At 35.8% G+C, this 24,715-nt stretch overlaps 2 protein-coding genes across 2 annotated transcripts; one reads left to right on the top strand and one right to left on the bottom strand.

Annotated features, from left to right (window-relative positions):
* The first annotated feature begins 589 nt into the window (after positions 1–589).
* On the top strand, positions 590–5,513 carry LOC116030398 (ATP-dependent DNA helicase Q-like 1). The gene is made up of 10 exons (XM_031272636.1): positions 590–803; positions 949–1,355; positions 1,592–1,852; positions 2,157–2,320; positions 3,232–3,328; positions 3,456–3,499; positions 4,089–4,203; positions 4,280–4,633; positions 4,832–5,056; positions 5,200–5,513. The coding sequence occupies exons 1-10, from the start codon at positions 599–601 to the stop codon at positions 5,308–5,310; spliced, it is 1,983 nt and encodes a 660-aa protein (XP_031128496.1). The 5' UTR covers positions 590–598; the 3' UTR covers positions 5,311–5,513.
* A 12,033-nt stretch (positions 5,514–17,546) lies between these two features.
* On the bottom strand, positions 17,547–20,549 carry LOC116029903. Its single transcript, XM_031271950.1, has 5 exons — positions 20,258–20,549; positions 19,157–20,017; positions 18,838–19,062; positions 17,845–18,594; positions 17,547–17,734 (listed from the first exon to the last, which is right to left on the bottom strand). The coding sequence occupies exons 1-5, from the start codon at positions 20,547–20,549 to the stop codon at positions 17,547–17,549; spliced, it is 2,316 nt and encodes a 771-aa protein (XP_031127810.1).
* Positions 20,550–24,715: the final 4,166 nt, after the last annotated feature.

Raw genomic sequence — 24,715 nt, 5'->3', positions numbered from 1 at the left:
GTGACTGGTGTCACCTTCTTCATTGGAATATAGTTGCGATCTATAGCAAAAAAGGGGACCACTGTCGCCTTCTCCATTGGAAATGGTCACCTTCTCCATTGGAAGACGACCAGCAATAGTTGCCGGTCGTTGAAGCAATGTTGCTCGTAGTAGAAAAATTTGTGACTGCCTATAGTTATAAAAAGAATTTAATTTTAAATGGCAAATGATGTTTTACCTGTTGAGTATTGAAGGCACATTATTCAATAATATATAAAATAATATACTTTCAATATCTAAATAATTTACTTCAAATAATATACATTCAATACACAAATAATATACATTTATTTAGTATATATTAAAAATTAAAAATATACATTTTATTCATGATTTACGCCGTATGTGAATTGTGAAGCGTGAACTATGATCTATAATCAGTAAGCCAGATATGGCCGGAGAGATTGAGGTAGAAAGCAATAAAAGCCACGGCCCAATTATCCCAATGTGGCCTACGGCCCATAAAAGAAACGACGTCGTTGACGTTGAAGCAGTTGTTCCATAAAGTTCTCTTTCATGATTTCATGCAAAGTGGATTTTTGGCGGGGGAGCGAAGAAAATGAAAGCGCGGGAAAATGCTCGGCGTCAGCCACCGCGTAGACGGACCCGGAAAGCCGAAATCAACGATCCGGTACCGGAACCCGAACCCCATGAGGGCCCGGATATGGAGGTGGAGAAAGCAAGGCTGATCAGCTTAGCTCTTGAGTTCGGATTCGATGAAGACTCCGCCAGAAAGTGCTTGGATGGCCTAATTCAACTCTACGGTAAACCCTAGAGTGTATAGCTTGAATAGAAGTTAAACCTCCTTGCTTTTCAAAGAATTATCTTTATTTATTTATTTTTTTCAATTTGAGAAGGGTTTAATTTAATATATACATCTTTTAAGTATATAAATCTCTGTTTGTGAAGGTGAGGATGGAAAGGAATTCATAACCGTGGAACACTTCGGCGACGATTTTCTTACGGCGTTGGCCGATTCACTTGAGGACACGGAGGATTGGGAGCAAGCCGTTGAATTGGAGGCTTGTGGGACTTTGGCCGATATATTGGATAAGAATTATGAAGCTGAAAATGATGGAAATACGCCTTGCTACATTTTAGAGGATTCACCAGAGGGTAAAGGGAGAATGAATCCGGTTCTGTTGGTTTCTTCCAGTGACAGTGAAGATATGGATTTTGAAAAACCTAGCAAGAGCAATACCCCACTTACTCCTGCATTTGGCATGAATGCCCGGCCTTCATCCTCTGCATTTGGCCGTGATAGGAGTGATGAAGGTGTCGCTTCAAGTTCACATAGACATCCTCCACGATCTACGGTAGTAGCTTTTTTACTTGCTGTTTGTAAAAAATCCAATATTGTCCTTTATAATATGGTTACCTGCATTCTGTGTTGTGATAATACTGCACTTGGTTCAGTATTTCAGTTGATTGTTTATCCACAAGTTGTGCTAGACATGACTTTGTAGATCATCTATATAACACCTGTTAGGTCTTAAATAAACTGTTTCATGCATATTGAAGCATTCCTACTCTTTTGTGCCTGTTTTGGAAGGAATGTGCAAGCACAGTGACTCAAAGTTCAATTTCATCTCTATCCAGTAAAATGAGGCCCTCCTGGGCATCAAAGAGTGAAGATGTAACTCTAACATATGAAGAGCTGCAGCGGTTGGATGACATTGAGTTGGCAAATGTGGTGGTATTTGGAAACCAAAGTTTCAGACCTTTGCAACATCAAGCTTGTCAAGCTTCTCTGCAAAAGCGTGATTGCTTTGTTCTTATGCCAACTGGAGGTGGTAAAAGTCTGTGCTACCAGGTATCATTTCTTTATTGTACAGTTGATTTTATTTTATTTTATTTGTTTGTCATGGTTTTTAAATTAGTAGATGAACTGGGAAAAAGTATCATCTGCCTTGATGTTTTTTTAACTCTAGCCCTCAAAAGTTGCAAATGCATGCTATTTTAACTTTCCAAATGTTGTTATATCAAACAATAATATCATTGAACAGTCTACAATTAGAACAGAATTGTTGAGTCTATTTAATGTACCATTTTGTCAAAGTCTTGTTTGGTGTTAGTATCAGTTGAGTCTTATGGTTTTTTTTTTCCCTACTGTGCAGCTTCCTGCAATTCTGCAACCTGGTGTTACAGTTGTAGTGTCACCATTACTGTCTCTCATTCAAGACCAGATAATCACATTAACTCAAAAGTTTGGAATACCAGCAACCTTTTTGAATTCTCAGCAAAGTTCTTCACAATCGGCTGCTGTATTGCAAGAATTAAGGCAAGGTTTAGATACTCCTTTCCCCCTCCCCAAACCTGCCTAAACTAATTTTAAGACGCTTCAAATTTCCTTTAAAATTGAATGCATATTTCTGAGGTTTCCATGCAATTAGTTACATTAAAAACTTAAAATTAAGAAACTTATTTGTGAAGACTTAAAGCAAGGGCAGAATATGGGAGTACCAGATTGGTATGGTAGAGAAAAACAAGCTGACAGAAATGTTTGGCCAAGATGCTGGTTTGAAATGAAAATGCACTATGTTTTAAAATTTATGTGATCTTCAGTGCCATTGTTTCTACTTATTTATTTATTTATTGCAATTTCCACTAGAAACTTGGGAAATGGTTTTCGTAAAAAAAATGAAAAAAGAATGGTGACAAAGGAGAAAAAAAGGAGGAAAGAACTGTACACATTATCAGTATTGCTAAGTGGATAATCAATTACTCCATATTTTTGTGCACAAAATTTCCACAGAACTCATTTCCTTTCCTAGAACTATTTCCACCTTATCTCAGAGACTGAGACTAAGTGAGTACACTCGGAGCTAATAGTAGTGGGCATTCTATCAGCCCAAACTTCTCAGCAAGTAACTCCATTTTTTCTTCTTTCTTGTCACATTGATTCACCTTGTGAATCATCTTTCAGATGCTTGTGTAGCCAGCAAGTGTGAAGAAATATTGTTGAAGTACTCACCTCATGACAGTTCTATAAATTTGTTCATTGCTTTTTAGGTGTAAAACTGACTTTGAACTTTCTATAAATGTTTGGGTGCAGCTCCCTGGTGTGGCATTGTAGTTGACATTGCTTCTTATAAAGTGTCTTTCCATAGTTCTTTCAAGTCTTGATATTAATTGGACAGAATATAAGCTGTTTAACTTTTAACTCTGATTTTTTAATTAAAAAAATTCCAGGAAAGATAAACCCTCATGTAAACTCCTGTATGTAACTCCTGAGAGGATAGCAGGAAACTTAACATTTCAAGAGGTGCTAAGTTCTCTCCATAGAAAGGTAATTGTTAAATTCATTGTCCATTGATGAATGTGAAATTTGAATTTGATACTCTTGTCAAATCCAGAACCCACTATGATGTTTTCATCATTTAAATTTTTTTTTTTTTATTGTACACAAATTACAGGGGCAATTAGCTGGGTTTGTTGTTGATGAAGCCCATTGTGTAAGGTATGCCCCCTTGTAGTTTATTCTACTAAATATATATATTATAGTGGCTTATATAATTCAAGTTGAATGAAATGAGTGATAAATCATTTGAATGCACTTGGTATTACCGAGAGACTAAAACAATACTTTTCAACACTTCCGTAAAAATCTTGTAGTGAGCACATATAATTCAACTGAAATGAGATGAGGGACAATTTATTAGAATGCTCTTGGTACTGAGAAAATCAAGAAACTAGAACGATACTTTGCAATGTGCAGTTGTGCAAAAGTGCGGCAGGCTGATATTTTTGTTTTAAATCATTTGAGCATTTATGAGTTTGTGTAAATTAATTGAAAAACTGTTTTCAATTTCACTCAAATTCTATTTCATCTTTTCTGTTCATATGAATGCTTTTCTCTATTCAATTGTTTGGATAGTCTTGTATTTCATCCCAGGTTTCAATTTAACTATAACCGCACAATTCCCAAAATCTAATACTTGAAGAACTATAGTAAGAATATCTTCAGGAAGTAAACAGGCATTGACTACTCTCATTAGCTTTATTGGACCGGTTTGATCAACCTTGTTTTCTTTGCTCTGTTTTTTCAGCCAATGGGGACATGATTTCCGGCCAGATTATAGAGTTTTAGGTTGCCTCAAGCGGAACTTCCCAAGTGTTCCAGTGATGGCATTAACTGCTACAGCAACCCGCACAGTGCGTGAAGTAAGGACACAAATTCGTTATGAATTTTATTGATGACAGGATCTCTTGAACTTTTACTGATGATTAATTTCTGCAGGATGTCTTGAGTGCCTTAAATATTCCCCATGCTCTTGTCCTTGAGACAAGTTTTGATAGATCAAATTTAAAATATGAGGTGATTGCAAAGAGCAAGGAGCCACTCAAGCAGCTTGGAGAACTATTGGTCAATAGATTCAAGAATCTTTCTGGAATTGTTTACTGTCTTTCAAAAAGCGAGTGTGTGGATGTCTCAAAATTTTTGAATGACAAATATAAGATTAAAACAACATATTATCATGCTGGAATGTCAGCACGTCAGAGGGTTACAGCTCAAAGGAGGTGGCACTCTGGAGAAATTGATGTTGTGTGTGCCACTATTGCTTTTGGGATGGGAATAGATAAACCTGATGTTGTGAGTCCCTCCATTCTGATTCTCTACATACTATAATATTCTGTGTTGTTACATGCATGCATATGATTGATTAGCACCATTCTAACAGCAACTAAAATGAAACTAGATTTTATGTTTTCTAGTACCTATAATGTTCTGATAGTAAGATGTTATTTTCTTCTGATATGCGACATAATAGTTTAATTTTATATATTCCAGCGGTTCGTTGTTCACAATACAATGTCCAAATCAATAGAAAGTTATTATCAGGAAGCAGGAAGGGCTGGGAGAGATAACCTCCCTGCCACATGTGTTGTTTTATATCAGAAGAAGGATTTCAGTCGAGTGGTGTGCATGTTAAGAAGCGGACAAGGATACAAAAAGCAAAGCTTGAAGTTGGCCATGGATCAAGCTCGGAAAATGCAGAAGTACTGTGAACTAAAGGTGCCTTTATCCTATTCCTCTCATAAATCAACTAATCTCGTTTACATTCGAGTTTTCATCTTTTCCTTTTTTTTTTTTTTTTTTGGGTTTCTGAAAGCGCACATTTTCTCATACTGAGCTTTCTGACTCGTACAACCTTGCAGGACGAATGCCGTAGATGTGCATTGGTCGGACACTTTGGAGAGTTGATTAACCGTAGTTCCTGCAGAAATGGTCCCAGTCCTTGTGATAACTGTCTCAAGTTTTCCTCTTGAAGTTTTATGGATTCCTGCCTTTGGGAATATTTGGCCAAGAATGGAGTTTTGCCAGAAGAGTCAAGTTATCCAAATTTGGAGTGTGGTAACTTGCATTGTTAATTTTGTCACTTAAGCATAATGTTCCTCCTGCTTATTCTCTGACTGGATTCATGCGGTTTTTAAAGATATTTTTTTAAATAATAATAATCGCAGTTTTATCAGTTGTCAGTAATGTCGTTTACTTTATCTACCACTATCAAAATTTAACTTAGTTAATTTAATTTTTGGTTCTAAATTTATATGTGACAATCTACCTTTAGTTCTCTTTATCAGAATATTCTCATTTGGTCCTAATATTATTGTGACATAATTATTTTTGATCATCCGTTAACAAAATTGTTAAAATGCTCTTAAATACAAGGACATTCAATTTTTATTTTATTTATACATAGTAGGTTGATCCGCTATATATATTTGAAAAATTCAATAATTGAAGATCAAAATGCTTTTATATTTAACGACAGTTAAACTATTTTCAAAGTAAATGTTTTGAAAAAAAGAGCTAAAATTAAACTGCCACATATAAATTTAGGAACAAAAATCAAATTAACTCTTTATTTATCCCATCTCATTACAACTCGATATTGTTGTTTATGGTTATTGTTATTATTATTATTATTATTATTCACTATTAACATGTATATTTCTATTATTATATATGAAAACACAATTAGATTTAAAATAATTTTGCATTTTGTAAGTTTAAAAAATAATAAATCTTGAACACAAAATCTACTTTTAATGGAAAGTGAAAAATGTAAATTTTTTATAAATTTTATATCTATCTATACTATTAATTAATAAAAACAAAATCTTCCATTTTAACATCTCGTTTAAAACATTCTTATATTATATGGGGCAAATTATTGTTTGGACCATGGTCCACAGTGTTGTGTGGACCATAACAAAAAGTACATTTTTAATATACTAAGGGGGTGTTTGGTTATTGGCTTATAAGCTAAATTTTAGCTTATTTGACCAAGTTTAGCTGTTTGACCAATCAATAAGCTATTTTGAAGTGTTTGGTAAATGGCTTATTGGGTCAATAAGCTGAAAATTGAAAAGCTAATGAATGTAGCTTTTTGTATCAGCTGGTTGGGAACAATGAGTATATTGACTATTTTATCCTTTGAAATCAATGAGATTTACTTTTAAATGGGCGGTGTGTATCATTTGAAATCTTGTTATATTTAAAGGTTGAAATAATACAATACACTCATACCCTTAAATGTCATTTTACATTCTATCAGCTACTAGTAAACAACTAATTTACCAAATAGTTTTTTATAACCAGTTAATACAACCAGCTGGTCAAACCAGTTAACGCAATCAACCATCAACTACTAGCTAAACCAACCAGCTATCAGCCGTTTGCCAAACACCCCCTAAATGTACATTATTTGTGTACTGAATGTACATTATACAATATAAGGTACATTCAGAATACAAATAATGTACATCGCTTGAATACAATGTATATTTTTAATATACTAAAAGTAAAATATTTTTATAGTGAATGTACATTATTTGATAGTATTGTCCACACAATAATGATTGATTAAAGTTTGCGTAATATTATAAAAATATGGTAATACAATTCTTATTCGTACTACAATTCTATTGTTACTATTGTTTGAAAATGTTGAATTAAATAAATAAAATGTATATTAACAAAAATTAAATGAGAATATAGCAGAATATTTTAATTTTGTCCAAATGCTTAATTAAATAAAATTAAAGAAACATTAAATAAAAGTGGTTATAGTAGAGTTGTTATAGTTTTAAATTATAACATAAATGTTATATGTTCTACTCTTACTATTAACATTTTGATTTTTTAGTATTTATTAAAATAACTAACAATGTAAAAATGAATAGTGACAAAACGATGAAAAACTAATGCATAGTAATGAAGTAAGAGTTAATTCCAGCAATGGTCTCCCGACTATGTTGATTTTCTAAAATTGGTCATCCTCTTTTAATTTGGACGAAAAAGATACTTGACTATTGAATTTGTTCCAACAATGGTCCTTCCGTTAACCTTCAGTTTGTAAGGGCTAAAATAGTCATTTCATTCCCGCATGAGCGATGGCGGATAACTTTTCAAGCCTTCAGAATTTTTAGCCCCTCTCTCTAAAAATGTTCATTCTATAAATGTTCAATGCTGGACAAACGGTGGGAGAACGCTGGTGACCATATATTTGAAGTATCTTTCGACTCCATCGCTGGCGGGATTGACATCCTCTACGGCGGCTTCGCGCTCCTATGCTGGAACCCTAAAATGGGTCATCGAAATTCCAATCAATTTCATCTAGCCAAGGTTTACTTGCGGCGTCCTGAAATCCTCAAACATGATTGCGTGCCTCAAACCTAGAAACACAGTTCCAGAAAGAATCAATGGCGGACATTAATGCAGGCGGAAGCTTTGCTTGTGGGGTAAACACCACCGACTTTGTAATCTGCAAAGGAAGCAATGAAAATGGCGAATTCCTTTGTCGATCAACAGATGTACATGCAGGAGCATCTTATTCTCTCCAGAGGCCAACCTCCAGCGGCATGAGTAGTACAGTGGAGTCCTTCAGTGGGCCCAGGCCTCCTCAGCAGCAGAGGCGGCGCTGCCTTCTCGCCGGCGGGGGAGTAAGCGGAGGGCGAAAGGCGGAGCGCGATGTCGTTGTCAGCAAATCTGTGCGCGCTTGAGGCATTGGATATTATCTGATATGAAATTTGGGAGATCTGGGTTGGCATAAAATCCCTTTTAATGAATTCTTTCCATACCCATATGATTAGAATTATTTTTTGATTTGGAGCGTTTTTTGAGTTCTTAATTGGTGTTGCTTTCTCGGTAAAAGTGTGGTTAATAAAGTCAAATGTCTAAGAGTTTTGTGCTGCTGGTTGTATCATCAAGGAACTGATAACAATATTGTTAGAATCAGGATAAAAACCATATAATTGTCAATTGAATATTGTGGCATATCTATCCTCTATGTGCTTTAGAATTTGCAGGTTCTGATTATTAGTCCTGAGATTTCTGTGAACTTTTTTTAGATCATTTGCTTTGTTTCATGCAGTCCCTCTGTTTCTTGTTGCACCAATTACTTTCACAACAAAGTTTTCTATTTTAAGTGTCATGCAGCTAAACAGTTTGTTGTCTTGAATAATTTTTTCCTTTCCATTAAATAATCATTCTTGCAAAACATTGTGCTGATTGCCCCTATAAGTTGTTGGTATTGAGTTTTAGCATGAAGTTAAAACTTAAAACTAAAAGTAGACCGACGCCTCCCATTCTCCTCTTCCCTGTTCTTGCAGATTTATTATGTTAAGAAAGCTATGGTTAAGTTATGATAGATATACTGATTAACATGAGGAAGAAGAAGACTAGCTAATGAAAAGACCATTTTAGCCCCCAACTTAACGCCAAACTAACTGAAGTTAAACGGAAGGACCATTGTTGGAACAAATTCAATAGTCAAGTGTCTTTTTCGTCCAAATTAAAAGATGAGGACCAATTTTGGAAAATCAGCATAGTCTGGGACCATTGTTGGAATTAACTCAATGAAGTAATTATGAGACTAAAACTATTTGAAAAATAAGATTTAAAAGTTTTATTGTTACATGGAAAAATCTCCTAAAATTATTATATTAAATATTTTGGATAATGATTTGAATGCCAAGTAAGCATACATGCTAAAACAAATAAAAGAAGTCTAATTGTACTTTTTTTTTTTTTTTTGTTTTTTTGTTTTTTTTTGGTCTAATTGTCCTTTTTTTTCCCCGCTAAATTCAAGGATCTCTTAAAAACTTTTTAAATTTAAGGATTCAATTATGTTTTACTAACAAGTTTGAACACTTATTTGACCTGTATTTCATAATTAAAAATGATTGTAAGGATACATCATTACTTCATTTGTAGGGTAAAATGATGAAATTAGCAATATGTCAATTTACTATATCACTCTGTGGCTGAAGGGCCCAAAGTTGGAAGTAATGATTTATGAAATCAGTAGATGATATGCTGTACATATTTTCTTCAAGGTTCCATTGTCTCACAGTAAAGGTGATTCACTTGAATGCTTTTATTGCTACTACTCATCAAATCATTAAGAAAACATATAATACCAATGTATAAGACAAACCGAAGACTAACTACATTTTAGGCCATGTTGGAAAGATATATATAGTTCGCAAAAAAAAAAAAACACCATTTTATATATAAGCAATATTCTTCCTAAACGGCTAAACCCTATTGCAAACTAAATTGCTCACATTAAAATAAATAATGCATATCATTGTTCCATCATAAAATGTAGACAATACATATCATAATAAGTAGTTGAAGGTTCTACAATATCGAAACTTGAGCACTGTGAAGATTGAACAAATTAAGATTTTGGTATATAAATGCTATGTTTTTCTTTATGCCAATGACCACATAAATGGTTCAAAAAGTAAAATAAAGACGAATCGGGATGAATTCAAGGCAAAATGGTTCAAAAATGAATAGTCAAAACCATAGCAAAGTTCAACAGAGAATTAGAGCGAATGAGAAGCCAGAAAATGCCACCGGGAGGGTGCCATGCTGCAGGTCACGATGTGACCCTCAGCGTTACACTCTGGCCAGCTTTCATATGGTCTGGTGTCACGCTGCAGCGTGACCAGCTACCATCTGAAAGTGGCTGGTGTGGTCACGATGAAGGTCACGTCGTGACCTCCATTGTGACCTGCATGCCACTTTGCGGATTCTAGGCGTCACGCTGCAGGTCACGCCGTGACTTGCAGCGTGACGTCCTGGAACCCGCGGGGCTTAAGTCTGGTCACGATGAAGGTCACGCCGTGACCTCTATCGTGACCAAGCATCCTGGAGGCAGTTTATTTGGCGCAATTGCATTAGTATAAATAGGAGTAGGCTTTATTTTGAACTTATCTTTCAATTTTCTAAGTATTCTTTAGGTTTTCTCTCCACAAACACTTTAGATCATCTACCCATTGCAATTCTATTAGTTTTGAAGAAGATTTAGAGAAGAATCATCCTTTGTAATTATCAATTTCACTACAATTTCAGATTCAAACATTATATATCTATTTAAGTAAGAGTTTCAACTTTTTCTTTTCTTTCAATTCTCTAACTTTCTTTTGCATTTAAATACTTTGCTTATTATTCGAATTGTTTTAGTTTACCATTTCATTATGAGTTGTTAAATACTTTAGGGGTTTAAATTGAATATCCTTGTATGAATTTTTACATGAATTAAATTGTTTAATCTAGGTTTTTCGTTGCCTTTAGAATGAATGTGATTGTGAAATTAGGGAATTATTTGACTCTTGTTTGATTATGGCCAAATTATGCAAGAAATGTATGGAATTGGTGTATGTTTCACCTATGAGAATAGGGATTCACCATAGCCAACCCTTTCACATTTCTAACTTGCCCTTGAGAAAGGGGAGTTGGAAGGGATGATGCACCCAAGGTGTTTGATTAAATATCTCACCTAGTGTAATCACCATGAGAATGAGATTAGAATTTTGGTGGTAGCCAATGTCCACGAGAGTGGCATTGGCATTGATTTGATCCCATCACTTCATTGTTTAGCATTGTTTAACCTAGAACCTTAGAACATTATAGAAGCATTTGTGCATTGCTATTTGATTAAATCCTCCTCTTTATCATTATTTATTTCTCAAATCAATTACTTGTTTTATCATTATATCATGCAATCAAATATATCAATTCGGTTAGCTTTCAAACACTTTATGATGTTGTCCTTAGCCCCTTGCTACTCAAATCCTTCCTAGCCATTCCCAGAGGACGACACTCACTAATCAAACCACTAAAAATACAACTTTCAAGTACCTGCAAAGTCATTGTTGTTAGTATCAAGTAAACAAGTTATGAAACTAGAAGAAAAGGTACTACACATTAATTAACCTTCTACAAATATAATAAATATTAATATTTTGTTCAATACATTTACATGAGAATGTACGACACACATCTCACAACATATGAAACATATAGGGAAAAAACTACCACGATCGAATATCAACAGGCGCTTGCAAGATCAAGAGTTCGTAGTACAACTAAGATCTCAGTCATATACATAAACACAACGAGACAAATCCGATCCATAGCTTCTTACACTATAATCTCATTACATGATGATGTTCTTTATACTACCACCAGCCCAGTAACCCAATTGCACATTACACATTACCAATAAATAAATAAAAAAGAATACAAGTACTAAAGATGAAGGCAATGACGATGCTAATAGGAAAAGAATTCAAAAGACTTAGAGAAATTCAAACCAAAAGTAGTATTTATTTAGACTATCATTTTTAGACTAAGTATTTAGACTAACCTCTTTACAAAATTGCAAACATTTATTTTAATGACAATTATATAATCACTCTCTCATATATTATCTTGTATTCATATACTTTGAATTACCAATTTAAATAAACAAATTCAACATTCAATTACATATGGATGAACATTTCCTATATAATCTTGCATTGATATATTTTGAAGTACTTATTTAAAAATAAACATTGGACATTATCTCATTCGCGCAATGCGTGTGAAAAACTAATGACTGTGTGTGTGTATATATATATATATATATATATATATATATATATATATATATATATATATAAAACTAGAAATGAATTTTAAATAGTATCACACAAGAAAGCAAGGACTTGTCATGCATTATAATTCACAATTCTTCCATTTGATCCGGTTTTATTATTATATTTTTCTTTTGGCACTTTATATATTGCACTAAATCCATCTGTCACGCATGATTCTTTTTGTGATTTGTTTCTTCCCTCCTCATCATATTTTGGTGTTCAACATTAATTAGATGCTTCACAATTCTTAAACACATTTATCTATAAAAAAGAAAGAAAGAAAGAAATGTAAAGGCAGAGAAATGCCGCTTTGTAATACATCAATATTGTGATTTTTAAGAATTTCGGATGTAACTTATTGTGTGATTATATATAACTACTATTTTCACCCGTGCGATGCACGGAATGAATTTGTTATAATATATTAAGAATATTTGGATCGATATACAATCATATAAATTATAACATTAAATATTATATAGTGCAAGTGAAGATATGAGTTGAGTCATTTATGTTTGTTGATGTTACCATTGCTTGAATTCGAATAAATAATTGCTCAAATTAATAGCTAGTGTGTAGATGTACGCATGCGGTGTTATAGCAACTTTATCATTTTGAAAAAAAGCATAATATCATCAATTATATTTACACATTATTGAAAACCTCTTTGTAGACAACATTGAAAGTCGCAACACAATCTTGTCCATCCTCGTCTACCGCTAACACCTTCAGGCCATTAGGATGACTGACTCGGGAGAAAGCCACATACAATTGACCGTGACTAAAGACCGGTTTTTTTAGCAATAACCCAACATGAGTTAGTGTTTGGCCTTGGCTTTTGTTTATAGTCATGGCATATGCAAGCATTAACGGGAATTGTTTACGCTGGAACTTGAAGGGCAATCTCGTATCAGAAGGACTAAGAGACATTCGGGGGATAAGAACTTTGGTCCCTTCATGTGTCCCATTAACTATTCTTGCTTCGACAATGTGATCTGCCAAAGACCAAGAGAGTGGTCTATGTTCCGCAATAACATAACAGGTGCACCGACCTTTAATGTCAATGAATGATTAGGAAGACTCGACAATCTCAAACTATTTAAGAATTCAGGAGTGTGCACTTCCGACAATCTCAAACTATTTAAGAATTCAGGAGTGTGCACTTCTGATAGATTTTCACCGTCTGATTCTTCAGGAGTGTGCACTTCTGATAGATTTTCACCGTCTGATTCTGCCTTACACAAAGAGTCACAACTTTTTTCACCGTCTGATTCTGCCTTACACAAAGAGTCACAACTTAAATATGTTCGTCCTTCTGCAGTATTCATGTTGCACATGTACTGATTAATTTGATTAACGACATCTAAAGTCGGCGAGAGGATCGCTCGGCCTTCTAGCTGCGACTCATCATGCATGCCATATCTTGAGCTTGGGAATGTGCTCTCAACTATAGTTGCTATGGGATAGTGTCCACACTTCAACAAAAACCTTGCTGGAATATCGATATCAGATGAACCGTTGTTTACAACCCCTGCAATCCCATCTCCGATGTCTGCAATCCATTTTGAAAACCAATCAACTGTCTGTCTATCTTCCTCTGAAGCTAAGGTCTTTAGTCTCAAGTTCTTGGTCAGCCTTAATACCTTGCAATTTGTCCATAGGTATGAAGAATTAATAGTTGCTCCGACAACTTCTGGTCTTGTTGCTTTCGGAATAACAGGTAGGATCTGTCTAAAATCGCCGCCCAAAACTACTGTCTTTCCACCAAAAGTCTTTTCAGCACTACCCGGTATAGCGAACCTCAATATGTCCCTCATGGTTTTGTCCAAAGCCTCAAAACAGTATTTGTGAGTCATCGGTGCTTCATCCCATATTATCAATTTGCTCCTTATTATAAGCTCAGCGAGGTCACTACCTTGCGATATATTGCACGTGGAATCTTCGTTCAAAGAAAGTGGTATAGCAAATCTGGAATGCGCCGTTCTGCCTCCCGGCAACAACAAAGATGCTATTCCACTGGAAGCAACATTTAGAACAATATCACCGCGGCTCCTTATCTTTGATGATAACGTTCTCCACACGAACGTCTTGCCTGTTCCTCCGTAACCATACACAAAGAATAATCCACCTCCATTTGAATCAATATCATTCATCACAGAGTCGTAAACATTCTTTTGTTCATCGGTCAATTGTGTTACCAATGTCTCATGCTCTGTCTTCAAATGTAACCCCTCGGTTTTTCCGACAAAGTTGAGGTTTGAAAATATTTTTTTTTATGAGATGATCTCTCGGTACTTCAGAAGGATTTTTATACGTGAGACTAATTATTAATAAGCTGCGATCTACGTACCGGTCATGAACCGAAAAATTTTTAAGGACGTATATACAGTTCGAATTTCCCTAGGAAATGGATTATTAAGCATGATACGATTAAGCGTGAACTTCCTGCTCAGTTCAGTGGAAAATTAGACGAACTGTAAGAGTAAAATTGTTACGGACCTCGTACCTATATTTCGCGAGATACCAAAAAAATTCCCAATTTTAGTGGTTAAAGACGGGATTATTTTTAGAATAATTTTGGTATCGAAATTTTCCCGAATTAAGATATAATCCTCCGAACTTTTATCTGATTTAACCCCAAACTGGCAAATAGATATTTCTCTTCAAGAGCCACCATAAGGAGTTGACATGTTGCACTCCTAATTACCACATGATGAGTTCATTAATGGTGTGTCATAAGAAGTATGGGGATGTTGCACTTGTTTCTTAAACTTCAAGCAAAGCTCATCATCATCCTCATCATCATCTCTCTCATCTCCCACACACACACATTTTTGAAATTCATAAGGAAAAAGAAGAAGAAAGAAAAGCTTAGTCTTCCCCTTTGTGATCAAGAACTCCATAATTTTCCCTCCAACTCAAGTGCTCTAGTATAGGTAAGACTTTGGTTTTGTTCGGTTAAATCCTTCCTAGAACTTAAGTTGAAGCTAAGACTTCATGAAAATGTTATTATTATGGTGATATTTTTAGGATCTTTGGTGAAGGACTCCAAGGAAGGCATCATCAACTCTTACGTTTTTTTTAAGGTTTCTACAAAGGTAAGGAATCCCTTAAGTCGGTTCAATCACTTGGAGGTGAACAAATGCTAGTAAATTATATGACTAGGAATTTTTACGTGGAAATTATGTGTTAAGTTCGTGGATCTACAAGTTAGCCTAAGAAACTACACTTTGGATTTTTGGTAATTTTTGTATACATGTTCTTAGCTAATTTATGCATGTATATGTTGAATTTATGCCCATATAGGCTTATACTTGTGAAAATAGTGAAAAGAAATCAGGATAGATTCTGGCAGTAACTTCCGAGATTTATTGGGAAAAATTGGTAAGGTATTTTGATCCTATTTTCTTTAGACATGTAGTTCTATAAATGTAGAACCTGCATATAAAATTTCATAATGATTGGAGTAGTATAAGTATGGTTTTCGAATTTTTCTCCAAAACTGGTCCAGAGAGAAAATAATTCTGGACAGCACACTGCCAAGGGCAAAAATGGAATTTTCTGTGTTTATTCGCGGATCAAAATGACCAAAACTTTTTATGGACATCAAGTACTATAAGTTGGGGTTCTACCATAAAAATTTCAAGTGAAAAAGAGTTCGGGAACTATCTTTACCGGCTCAATCTTTCGGACTACGCCAAGCTGAAATTTCTGGCAGATTTGGGTGGACGCGGCCTTGGACGCGCGTCCATCGACGCCCAGAGTTACGGCGTCACGGCCGAAAGGCCGGACGCGGACACGGACGCGCGTCCGTGGGCGCCCAGTTTCGGCGCCATTTACCGAACGTGCGGACGCGGCTCGGACGCACGCGTCCGCTGTGCGTCCGCAGCTGCGGCCAACCGCGAGTCCGCGCGATGCGGACTCGTTTTCGACTTGTTTTTGACCAAACTTTTCCCCGATGTTTTTAATCCCGAGTGTTAGGATGTTTGAAAGGCCTACGGGCAAAAGAAATCTATTTTTGAAAGAAATATCTGTTTTGGAAAAATTATGTACATCACTTTAGAAGAAAATATTGTTGTTGAGAAATAAGTACAACTCTTGTAACTTGAGGAATTATGTTGGAAAGCCTATGAGTAAATAAAAATGTTTTTAAAACTTACGTCGAAATAACGTATGCTATTTTGGTAAACAGGTTGTCAAAACCTTAATTTTGAGGAAAATACTACTTTTAAGGAGTGAGTACATTACGTGAGAAAAACGAGAAAATGATGATTGAAAAGCCTGCGGACACTGAGAGTATTTTGAAAATCCTTCTTGGGCTGATGAGATAGCCGATTTCAACTATTGGACTCAAATGAGAAATATGTCCAAAAGAAATGATTTGAAAAAGAAAAACGGAAGGAAGAATCATGTTTTCAAACCCTTAGTTTCTAAAGCGAGTTGAGGAGGACCTTGATTGACCCACGGGTGGCTTTAAGTGCCATGGCCCAGTGGTCGTTGTGGATATTGTATGACCAGTTCATACTGCAGGGCGAAGTCTATTCGTCGATATGTTATAGTGTATGACCAGTTCATACTGCAGGGCGAAGTCTATTCGTCGGGTACTATATAACTCGTAGGATGAGGTATTCCTATGGGGGTGTGCACACTTAAGGTATAGTTACTCCAGAAGTCCGGGTAGGTGTTGTTTTTATGGACCTAGCTAGGCCAGCTAGGAATCATTTTAACGAACCTTACGTCCAGGGGATCAGTGTTAGACCGGGTGATGACCACTGAACCCGAGTTCGATGATCCAAGTGGTCAGAGTGGGAGTTATGAGAATGCTCCAAAGGCCTCACGCTTACTAAGAAGAAACTAAGGAAGTTTTAAAGATGAGAAAAGAGTTACTCTGTAACGACTTGAGAAGGAAATGATTCTATCCAAAATGTGACGAATTTTGAGCACGGAAATGCGCTGTTGAACCTCCTTTTGAGTTAAAATGAGGGAACTACTGGAAACGAAATATTTTACAAACTTGTCTGAAAAACAGAAAAATGTGTTTTAAGTGGCAATGATGCCGGTACCTTTATATGAGAAAAGTTTACGTGTTGAGTTAGCTTTACGCCTTATATTATGTTATCTACTATTGATAACCTGATTGTAGGTAGAGCTATAACTCGTGGGTAAATTTTACAACTTACAAATTATTATATTTTCGAAACCTTTGTCTACTTTTGAGTGACAATGGATTTCCTTACTTAGCCGTCGTGCTAACTATACTTCGATGTGTTTACAGATGTTGTTTAGTGTGGGCTCCTGAAGTCCGATGAACTCTGAATAGGATGGAAGTCGAGGTTGAGGACTACTCTATCCTAGAATAGACACCCTAGAAGAACTAATTCCATATGTACACATTTGGATGTTGATATAGTTATTTGAGGTTGTAAGTTTAGCCTTAGCGTTTGGGTATAGGAGAGATACCTAAGCGTGACGGTAACACCCAATTTTCTGCTGGTTAGATGTTTCCGCAACGTATTGTATTATTAGAGATTTTGTAATAAATCCAAGAGGTGAAAATTGGGGTGTTACATCAAAGATTCCTTGTCATACGCCAACTCTTCAGCTATCAACATGTTTTCACTCAAACCCATGCTACTTTCATCTGGAATTGGCATTTCAGGAAAGTCTTTCAGGCTTTTTCCCCACGAAGATAGCAAATTCTCCAACTCCATAAGAGCAAACTGTTTTTTATCTGAATCCGATAGCATCAACTCTTAAAAGGCAAAAAAATAAAAGAAACAAAAACAAATAACAAATTAGTTTATTTATAAATAATGAAAAGCAAATAACAAAGTCGAATAAATAGATTGGAGCTCGATATACCTGGATTCTGCAATACACGTCGACGCTGAACCTGTGCATCCTCCGCAAGAAATTCCCAAACGGCATTCCAAACTACTTCTGGCTTACTGAGTGAACTTGAAGTGAGAAGCGTAACAAATAACCTTCGCAAAGCATACGCGGATGCCCAGTAACTCGAATCAATAATGCCGTCAATGTACTCCTTGTCATCATCTAATAATCCATATTCATAACACGCATCCCTAAACGAATTATGAATGACTCCTGCAACAGTGCGAATATCTTCATGGCTAAAAGGTCCGCGTACCAAATTTAAAAGACATCTAAGATAGTATAACTCTCCACACCCTGGCGGAACATAGAACAATCGTCCTATGGAGTAGCCTCTTTTCCTCGGATGCCATTCACGCAGATCTTGTCTCCAAACAAACTTACTGGGGAACTCAGCATAAGTGAGTGACCGAGCGTCTTCGTATTTTTTGTTCGCCTCAAACCAAGCTTTGAACTGACTCTGCTTAACCGTTTGGTTTTCCACAATCTCATCCAAGGGCTGATCTTCACTATATACAACATTCTGCTGGTGCTCTAAGTGAAAATTTAACCTCTCAACAGGTGGGGTTCGATAATGTATCACGTATCCAAATAGCCGCCACGTGGCTTCACATGTTGATATATAGCGACAATCGTAGTACATGTTAATCTCATCGACCACATTACCATTGAGAGCATTCTTTGAACTACTCATGAATTCTGTTGTGACCCTATCATTTCCTTTGTTCACATATTTAAATAAATATTTAATAGTCCTCGATTGGTTGCACCATTCAACGTTAATATGTGCGCGATATTTTAGCAGCAGATGTTTATTATGTGCAACGACGTAACGGTTATCAAGTTCGATTCCATTCTTAGTGATTGTGCACCCATTGTTACGCCTTCTGTAGATCGGGTAACCATCTTTATCCAAAATTGTATGAGTAACATATTTTTTTGGAAAATTCTTTGAACATTTACCATCTACCATGCACGGTGAATTTTTCCAAAGTACTCCGCAGGGTCCGTGGAACATGAATTCAATGACTGCTTCATGGTATTCAACATCAGCATCTGGGTCAGGTATTTCAGTTGAGATCAGGGCGTCAATTTCCTTCGCAGAATTTGCCCTATTCATTCTTTTGGCAAATAGCAAGATATGAGCGTGAGGGAGCCCTCTTTTTTGGAATTCAATCGTGTAGATAACTGTAAAGAGAATCCAAAAATGAACAATTGAAGTTTATAAAAAGGAAATTACAATTGATGATGGCAAATACAAATATGTATAATTTTCAAATACCTCCACATATCTCGCCAAACAACTTGTCTATCTTGATATCTTCAATCATCGCATCAAGCTTAATCTTAAACACGCGACAAACGATGTTAGGTCTATCCTCGGCTTTAAGGCCACGTTCTGCGACATACCGCTCAATCTCAGGCCACTTTGGGTTGCTGGTGAAAGTAATAAATATGTGTGGATAACCGATGTGCTTGCATATTGCCATTGCATCTTGATAGTTTTGAATCATATACCTAGCTCCACCTGTGAATGATGGTGGGAGTATAATTCTTTTACCTCGAGCTCTGGGGTCTAATTCTCCTCTTGTCAATGCATCGCTCAACCCCTGATAAGCTTCACAACGCAACACCTTCTGATGAGTTCTAATATAGGTCAAGCGTGCAGATTCGATCATTGTATATGCATCAACCAAGTATTGTTGGAATAACCTCCTAGAATATAACAATGTATGCTTCTCATTTACTTTCTCATGTATATAAAATGAGAAATATTCTTTGGGGCTAATTCTTATCCTGCCACCATGATGGTGTTCACGCCATGCATCAGAGAACATAATGCCACCATGATGGTGTTCACGCCATGCATCAGAGAACATAATATCTTCGCGATAACCATCTTCACCGTAAGGGAACAACAAAGGGTACTGTAGTGGCAGATATGCAGGGTTCAATTGGTTTATTCGGTACTGTAGTGGCAGATATGCAGGGTTCAATTGGTTTATTCTCTTCAACTGCCCAGTCCTGGTCTCGATCAATATGTCTACATTACCCATTGATGCGTCCAGATCCCCGACAATAAGTGCAGCTACCTCATGAGCGGTAAGTAAATTGTAGGTCCTTCCATCCTTGTTCCGCCTGCCTATTAAATTCATCTTAACCTCAACAACTGGTTAGATTGGATCTCAGTTCTTGCCATTCTAAAACACTTGACCAAGACATTATTTTGGTCTAGCATGTTCTTTAATTCGACAACAATCTCTTCATTGATATCCCCTGAGTTACTGTCACTTCTGTATAGGAAAAAAATGGGAATAGATAAATAATAGTTGAATATCTAGGTGGAATGCGAAAACAAGATAGTACATATTTGTTATTTTACCTGACAGAATGATGCGATTGTTAATCTCATTATCTGTGTCGTAAATATATAGTTGAGCAAATTTTGCTGTCGACCCTTCTGTTGGAACCAAGCTTCCAATATAGTGATAATTTTGACCACTAATCCTAAAAAGCGGAGGAGCGGTACCGGTGTTCAATGACCTATCAACTCTACCGCCCAGAGACGTGAAGCAGAACATGTTGTTATACCTTCGAATATTACTAAGGAAGTGTTTACTTCGTTCAGTATCACCAAAGTATAGGCTCTGCAGCACATGAGGAGGATCCTTCATGCGAGGTAACTGGATTTTGCCCTCATAGCAACATTTTGTGTATTTTGGCAATGCGCGTGTTACATTTTGATTTGAGCGCTCTTGCCACCAAAATAAAGCCCCACAATAATTACACGAATGAGCGGCATCTCCAAGGTCACAATAACAATCTGGTAACATAAACAACTTACAATTAACACACATTAAGTTTATTATGAAAAAATGAACAGAACAAACATTTGAATTTAAAGGAAAAGAAAAAAAAAACTCACCATATCCATTATTTATATTCCTCCCATTTGTTCGTGACGATGTCCTACTGGAATTTCTTACAATTGACCACGAAGCACGATTATGGTCATGATGCGATTCTCTTTCCACTTTAATAACATACAATCAATTGTTAAAAAAAAATAGTAATGGAAAAAGTTGTAAATACACGTTGGGAATAAAAAAAAAAGGCAAAATTCATCAATAGTGAAGTATAAATTACCATTCGTAACATCAGCTAATGGTTGACGTAATGAAGACGTTGAAGTTGACATATTTGCCATAATCAATGAACGTTCATTGGACGGTGAAAACATGTTACGCATATCAACTGCAATTTGTTTTTTTCAAACATATATAACATCACATTGACCATATAGAATTTGTTTTTTTTCAAGCATATATAACATCACATTTATCATATACACCAAATGAAGAAGTAAGTAGTGAATAAATAGAGAAAATTCTTACCATCTGTGACGACAGTCGAAGGTGTGAAGGGCCCAATTGTACTGTTCGATTCATATAAACTTGGGTTGCTAGCAACTACAATTTTATTAAGAAGATGAAATAAGACTAAATTATTAATTTAGCTGAGGTGAGAAATAAGATCATTTGAATATAACATATACCATTAGTGATTGCACTGAATGATGTTCCTCTAGTGTCGACATTATTCTCTTTGAATTGACTTTGCCGAACATTAACTGCAACAATTTAACCGAACAAATAAATAAAAATTTGCATATAATTTAACCTATTATATTCTATTATATTTTAGAATAGTAGTACCTTTGTTGAGTATATTAATAGGTGTTGATGGAGAGCAACTCATAAATCCACCAAACAATGCTTCATTACCAACTACTGCATTTATTTATATTGTGGCGAAAAAAATTTATGACTGCATTTTATATAGAAAAAATAGGCGCATAGGCTATTAGAGGAATAAATTTGCTCACCATTAAGTCTCGGCTGAATTGGATTAATAGCTGAAGAGCCAACAGTTGTTTGAAATACCAACTCATTTTCTAAAAAAACATAAAAAATAATCAGTATATATAGATTCAGTATAAAAATAATGTACGTTTAATATATTAAAAATGTACATTATATTCAGGAGATATACATTATTTGTGTACTAAATGTACATTATATTGTATAATATACATTCAGTACACAAATAATGTACATTCAGCATATTAAAAATATATTTTTTGTTATGATCCGCACAACACAATGTGAACCATGGTCTACAGAATAATTGCCGACAAATTCATAAATGACTAAAATTGCATTTTCAATTTTCAATTTTCATTGTAAAATATTATTATTATTATTATTATTATTATTATTATTATTATTATTATTATTATTATTATTTCTGATTTCTGATTGGGAGAAGACGATGCACGAACAGCGTGACTCTAATCGTCGGCATCACCGGGATCGTCGACAACAGCCTCGCCCAAGGAGACCAAGGAGAGACTGGCGTGCGTCAAGCGACTACACCAGCCATCGCCTACTCTGAACCCTACCGCACACCGGCCACCGCCACCGCCCACCAGACCTTATGAACGGACAAAGTACCAACCATGGTAACATTATTCCATTCGTTTTTCATCTTTTTGTTGACGTATTCCAGTATGAATGCGTCTATGCTCTTTAATTTTGTAGTCGTTTTTTTCCAATTTGAGAACAGATACACGGCTTATCACATAATTCAATCCATGTTTGTGTTTTCAGTTTAAGAAACCCTACTTTGGTTTCTCAAACTGATAAATTCAAAACAGTTCTAAAATTTTAAGTATATAGATAATAAGGAAAATAATGAGCAAACAACATATAATGAGATGTAATTTTGGCTCTAACCTTGATCTGTAGTCTTTTGCTTCTTCCTGCCCCTTAGAATTGTTGATTCTGTGAGTTTTCTCATTACGTAGTTTGTGTGAATTGTGAAAATTTGATGCTCACAAAAAAAGAAATTAATGGTAAGATCATAGTTAATTTATAGTTAATTAAATGAGTTGGAATATTGTTTTTAATATTGTCCTATTGTATTACAAATAGGGATATTAATGTAGAATTGTAGTACAAATAGGAATACGAAAAATATTGATGAATTGGAATAGTGACGGGAATAATGGTTATAATTTGATTATTTTATTTGCAAAAAAAAAATGTTATCCCCACCTTTCTTCATCTCCTAAACCTTAGTTACTTTACATAAAGGATAGCTGTTAGGAACATAATGTAATAGGTTTTGATGATACCAAAATGTATTTCAGAATCCCCTAAGTCTCGAAAAATAGAAATTATATGTAAGTTCGACAAGTAAACTAAGAGCGAAGATACAACCGGGTAACTTNAAGAAAGTGGATTATGGAATATCCACTACCAAACAAAAGGTTCAAGTTACAAGACCACCACTCCATGAAAAATGCTGAAAAGATGCAAGTCCCATACACAGCATGGGAGACAGATTTCAAACGGAATAATTCTCCCTCCAACGGAATTATTCCTCAACTCTCATTTAAAAGGACGTGAAGACACAAGCAGAAAGAGTTAAGTGGTTCATTCGAAAATCTTAAGAGGTGTCTGATTCAAACGTTCAAGTGCAAGTGCTAAATTTGGAATATCATCCTGATATTCAAAAACAGCGAGAAAACACATCTTAGTGTTTGAGAGAGTTACAAAGCTTAAACTGCTACACATCTAGAAGGTGACCGAAGCTGCTCTACATCGAAATTGATTCAACGATAGCTTGTGGTCAGATTGGAGTCTGTTACATTCAACTGTGACAACCAAAGGTCCTTGCTTTAGATTAAGCAAGAGAGGCGGAGTAACCTGGCAGCTGTCTAGTGAAGATCCTGAGGCTTGAGGCGGGCTTGGTGATCAAAGCTCAAGTGCTCGATAGGTGGAGTAACAAGAAGCGGGGCGAAAAACCTGAGGCTTGAGGCGGGCTTCGTGATCAAAGCTCAAGCGCTCGATATTGTACTAAAAAGGGAAGTTTTTAGTGCAGTCCTTCCAGGGAGTTTCTGGAAGAAGAGTGGACGTAGGCGGGTTGGCCGAACCACTTAAAAATCTCTCTCGCATTTACTTTCCGCTTTTATCTCTCGCTATCTAAGTCTCGAACTGCATTGCATATAACCGCACCTCTCGAACTAACTCAAACTCGTGCCAATAAAAAGGGGATAACTTTTCCGCTGCGCATAAAACTTTGTCTTCATCTTGTGAGGTATCGGACCTAAACATCCTAAGTCCAATACACACGAGAAGTCGAAAAAGATTTGCAAAATCTTATACAAGTCTATTCACCCCCCCCTCTAGACTTGTACCCCATCCCCTTGGGACCAACAATAGCTTCATCTAATCTAAAAGCATTTTCCCCTTTCTGTCTAGCTTTCCAGCAAATGGAAAAGGGGATGAAATTATACTCATATAAATCACAGATAGAGACACACCTGTAAACTAATAATTTTGAGGATTTGTGTATATTATGGGACAGCTGGGATTTGGGGAGGCCAGTGAGGTAGAATGGAAATTCCACAAGTGTGTGGAAGAGCCTGAATTTGGACCAGGATTGCCTGCAAAAGTGGTCTATATTATAGGAACCTTGGGTCTTAAAGATGAGAAATTGAATGGTATTATCTGCTTTTTCTTTAACAACACATTTTCTTTCCCCTTGGTTGTGATATAGTATGAATTAGCCAATTAGGTAGTTGTAGTGTTTTCTGTATTATTCAGATGGCTTATTTTGCTTTTGAGGATCATAGACACTTTGTTCTCCCTTGGAGCTTAACATTATTTTGGCTAAATTGAGTTTTTAAATATTATTTCCTCCATCCCCATTTTAATTGTCTTGTTTATTGTTTTTTGGCTAGAGATTACAAATTTTCTCAGTTTCTCCAGTTCCT

Source organism: Ipomoea triloba, chromosome 9 (genome assembly GCF_003576645.1).
Source record: "Ipomoea triloba cultivar NCNSP0323 chromosome 9, ASM357664v1".
Classification (NCBI taxonomy): Eukaryota; Viridiplantae; Streptophyta; class Magnoliopsida; order Solanales; family Convolvulaceae; genus Ipomoea; species Ipomoea triloba.
Note: the sequence above shows the minus strand (reverse complement) of the source record. Positions and strands in the feature narration are given on the sequence as shown.

Excerpts from the sequence above, each read along its gene's own strand:
- LOC116029903 (XM_031271950.1), bottom strand. The coding sequence starts at position 20,549 with ATGAAGGATCCTCCTCATGTGCTGCAGAGCCTATACTTTGGTGATACT. Across the intron at positions 19,063-19,156 it reads GTTTGGCGAGATATGTGGAG|TTATCTACACGATTGAATTC; the intron begins GTATTTGAAAAT and ends TTCTCTTTACAG. Across the intron at positions 18,595-18,837 it reads TTCACCGTGCATGGTAGATG|GAAATGATAGGGTCACAACA; the intron begins GTAAATGTTCAA and ends ATGTGAACAAAG.
- LOC116030398 (XM_031272636.1), top strand. The coding sequence starts at position 599 with ATGAAAGCGCGGGAAAATGCTCGGCGTCAGCCACCGCGTAGACGGACC. Across the intron at positions 1,356-1,591 it reads GACATCCTCCACGATCTACG|GAATGTGCAAGCACAGTGAC; the intron begins GTAGTAGCTTTT and ends CTGTTTTGGAAG. Across the intron at positions 1,853-2,156 it reads GTAAAAGTCTGTGCTACCAG|CTTCCTGCAATTCTGCAACC; the intron begins GTATCATTTCTT and ends CCTACTGTGCAG.